We start from the raw sequence: 3,742 nt of genomic DNA, 5'->3' as shown, positions 1-3,742 counted from the left end.
GGGATCCTGAACGCCACCTCCTCTGGGCTCTGCCTGGGAAATCCCGGGAAGTGTTTACACCTAAATAATTAAGGTCTTTCATGGTAGGAATTGAATTTCAGCACACGGTTCAACCATCCAGCAAAGCTCCTAAAAACTCAGGAGATGAAACACTTCAGGAGGAAAACTCCACTTCAGGCAGCCCTCCAGCGTGGAGGTGGAGCTCACCGAGAGACTGGAGCCGGGCTCCACTTTAATTAACCACTGAGTACGCAGGAGAATGAGCGGTAATGGCCATCAGGGGAGGTTCTGACTAGATATAATAAATATACACAAAGAATAAAAAAAAAAAAAAAATCAATATAAGGGGAAAAAAAATGACTATGAGGACAGAAAAGAACTGGAAGAAGGGGCTCCAGCCATGGAAACTCAGCACTCCGCGGTCTTCATGGAACAGTGGGACGAAGCCCTGACTAACCCGGCTGACGCTGGCTGCACCAGACCAGCTCAGGTCCCTTCCAAACCGACTGAAGCTCCGGCCACTTAAGGCAGAGTTTTAGCCAGGCGCTGCCCATTCAGCTCAGCTTACTGCGACAAACCTGACCTTTCAATTAGGAGGAAGGAGCATTCAAACATTCCAATTTCAAGTATGTTCCCAAGACAGACACCCAGCTGGTGGTTTGCTTTGTGTGTCCCCCCCCCCCAACCAGTCTGTATAAGGATCAAGAATATTTTAAAGCATGACGGACCCACGGACTCTTAGCACAACACAGTACGACTCGCTGGTCTGCAGCTTGCTATAACAACGGAAAGAAATCAGAACTAAGCTGATCTGCAAAGAGAGCAGCAAAGTCGCAGACGCCCAAAAGGTCAGCGCACAATCATCACTGTGCACCGCTCCGCCAGGCAAAAGGATAACTGATCTTTTAATTAACACTTTCCTGCAAGGAATTACTGTGCCCTGCAGAGCAACGCGAGGCACAGACTCCGACTCAGAAGAAAGCAGAGACACTTACCCTTTTCTCCATCTCCAGCATGCTGGACCGGTCAGAAGTTTTCTCTTGTTTCTGCTATAGAAATTAAAAATAGAAAGCTATTAAAACCGAGAGGAATTCACAGGATGCTGCACAAAGGCCTCGACAGCCGACAGAGGCACTTGCCCGGAGAGGCAGCGTCTTTACAGAATCACTCACACTTATTTGTGTGAAAAGGAACAGTCTCCTCCACAGCCCCCTCCCTCCCGAGAGCTGAATCCTCTCCCATGCCGCTAAATCCTCTCCCGTGCTGGAACATGCACTGGCCTGTCACGGGCCGCAGCTTCTCCAGTCCAGGAGCTGGTTTTTGCCTTACCTGGGTTGCTTTTTCCAACTTTGATTTGATGTCGGCCAACTCCAGCTGGGCTTCTTGCAGTTTTGTCTTCAACTTTTGATTTTCAGACAGGGCGCTTTCGTATAACTGGAATAGGAAACAAATGAACCCGGCTGCTCCTCGGCCGCCGCACGGACCCGGATCTGCCGCGCCCGCGCGTCCTCGGCACCGGGCATCGCTCCCCCAAGTCAGGATGGCAGAAGGGCAGACAGGCCTAGTTTGGATGCTTTACTTGTGCTTTCGTAACTCATAGGAAGTAAGAAAACAGCTGTTTAATGTTGTAGGGCGTTTAAACAGAGCCAAGGGGCAAAGAAAAGGGATGTTTTTAATTTAGGCAAACCACCAGGCATAATAAAGCATAAGCTGCGTGCGCTGGATGTATCTGAAGCTAGGATTCTGCTGCGCTCCCCAACACAGCGCACCCGAGCTGCGCCTGCGTGCTGTCGGTCTGAAGAGGAGGAGAAAGGAGGACAATCTGAGGCCACTCCAAAAAGGATTTTTTTTCCTTTCTCTTCCTTCAAACAAGCAGAATTTCCATCCCTTTACGGGGACAAACTGGGCATTCTGCCTGCCTCCTCCGGCCAGACGCGTTCGTGAAGAAGAGCGGGCGCTGCCTGCCAGGCACGGCTTTGCAGCCCCGTCTTCAGAATTAAGGGCATCTTCATCTCTTTACTTTGCACATGGTCCTTGCACTGACAGCTGGCGTGCGGGGCAGCCTGCGTTTCTGCCTTTCAAGGATTACGTTGAAAGGTGCAGAGATTATAGAAAAAATAATTCTGGAATGTTATAGCAGCAAAAATAATTCGGTGGGGGTCGGCGTGCTTGGGCCACGCGGGCAGGCTCCACACAAGCTTTTCTTGCTCCTTTCAAATCCCTCCCAGAATTTCTCCAGCCTGACCCCTCAGTCCCCCTCCCCTGGGTATCTGACTCCGTGTCCTTCCGCCCCTGCTCCTTTTTCGACCCCCTGAAGGGCCGACGCCTTTGAACAAGGCCAGGGTGACCTCCGAAAGCAACGGAAACAGGAAATGAAAATGAAACTTTTTCTTTCCAAAGACTCTCGGGGCAGGTTTCTGCAGCCATGGGCAGCTTCTAAGGTGCATGCAGTGACAATAAAACACCTTAAAAATCCTACCTTTTTATAGTCCCTGTTACTCTCCTCTTCTGCTCTGCTGCTGAGGGCGGCCAACCGGTTCTCTCTCCGGGTGTAGGCACTGGAGCGGCTGGAGGCGCGATCGCTGTAGGAGTCACTGGCGCTAGGGTTCGTAGCTGCTTCCAACCTAAAATGCGATGAAGATCGAGCACCAGGGAGCCGCTGTAACTTTGGGACAGCCAGTATGAGCCCCACCGGCTGGGACCAGCCAGCTGAGTGTGGGTGCTGGGGTGGCTGAGAGCACCCCCTGCCCCACAGCGGCACCGCTGCTGAAGGCGGGCAGCCAGCACCATTTCAAAAACTGGAAAAAATCCAGTGGGTATCAGCCCAAACCCCAAATGGGCGGTAATTTAGAATCACAGCGTCACAGAATCGTTGAGGTTGGAACAGACCCTTAAGATCGAGTCCAACCGTTCCCCTACCCCTGCCATCCCACCCCTGACAGCCCCAAGGGGAAGGAATTGTTCCCCATGCCCAACCTCACCCTGCCCTGGCACAACTTGAGGCCGGTGCCCCTCGTCCCATCGCCCCTTCCCTGGGAGCAGAGCCCGACCCCCCCGGCTCCCCCCTCCTCTCAGGCAGTTGTAGGGAGCGATGAGGGCTCCCCTCAGCCCCCTCTGCTCCAGGCTGAACCCCCCCAGCTCCCCCAGCCGCTCCCCAGCAGCCTGGGGCTCCAGACCCCTCCCCAGCTCCACTGCCCGTCCCTGGCCATGCAATTTCTCCTGGACCTCTCACCTTTGGGTGGGAATGGGCTCCATTTCTAACGGGGCACAGAGGGCTTTTTCTCTGCAGAGCAGCTGCTAAATAATTTGGGGAGCAAAGGATGAACGCAAACTGGCCCAAGAGCTGAGCTAAGGTAAGGACCAAATGGCCAGTACCAGCTTCAGCTTATGCTGTTCATTTGAAGCACAGGGAATCCCCAAAGCCGTACAAAAATATGCTGAAAATAAACAGAAAAACCTCCAAAAAATAAAAATAAAATTCTTACCTGGAAAGTCTTTCATGCTGAAGGGAAAAAAAGAAGAAAGAAAAAGGGAATTAATAACGAGGAGAATTCAAGGTGCAATTCAAGAACTGCAGAGCTGCCACGCAGCAGCAATGTCCGAGCTCTGATCCCAGCACCTGGCTCACAAGCAGCTGAACAGCATCAGTTCCCATGCCCAAAGTGGGAATCACCGATCCCTGCCTGATTCTTTTCACCTGCTTCGGCTTCTCTGAAACATTTCAGATTTCCCTTCTTTCGCT

At 52.2% G+C, this 3,742-nt stretch overlaps 1 protein-coding gene across 1 annotated transcript in view; it reads right to left on the bottom strand.

Moving 5' to 3' along the window:
* Positions 1-3,742, bottom strand: part of LOC104122002 (protein phosphatase 1 regulatory subunit 12B-like) — a 33,240-nt gene that overhangs the window by 13,697 nt on the left and 15,801 nt on the right. The window contains exons 2-5 of the mRNA XM_009634075.2: positions 3,486-3,502; positions 2,480-2,624; positions 1,330-1,434; positions 996-1,049 (exon numbers count right to left, since the gene is read on the bottom strand). Coding sequence (XP_009632370.1) covers positions 996-1,049; positions 1,330-1,434; positions 2,480-2,624; positions 3,486-3,502 — 321 coding nt within the window. The remainder of the gene's footprint in view (positions 1-995; positions 1,050-1,329; positions 1,435-2,479; positions 2,625-3,485; positions 3,503-3,742) is intronic.

This window comes from Egretta garzetta, unplaced genomic scaffold (assembly GCF_000687185.1).
Source record: "Egretta garzetta isolate BGI_Z169 unplaced genomic scaffold, ASM68718v1 scaffold202, whole genome shotgun sequence".
NCBI classification, from domain to species: domain Eukaryota; kingdom Metazoa; phylum Chordata; class Aves; order Pelecaniformes; family Ardeidae; genus Egretta; species Egretta garzetta.
This window is presented reverse-complemented; position numbering and strand designations above follow the sequence as displayed.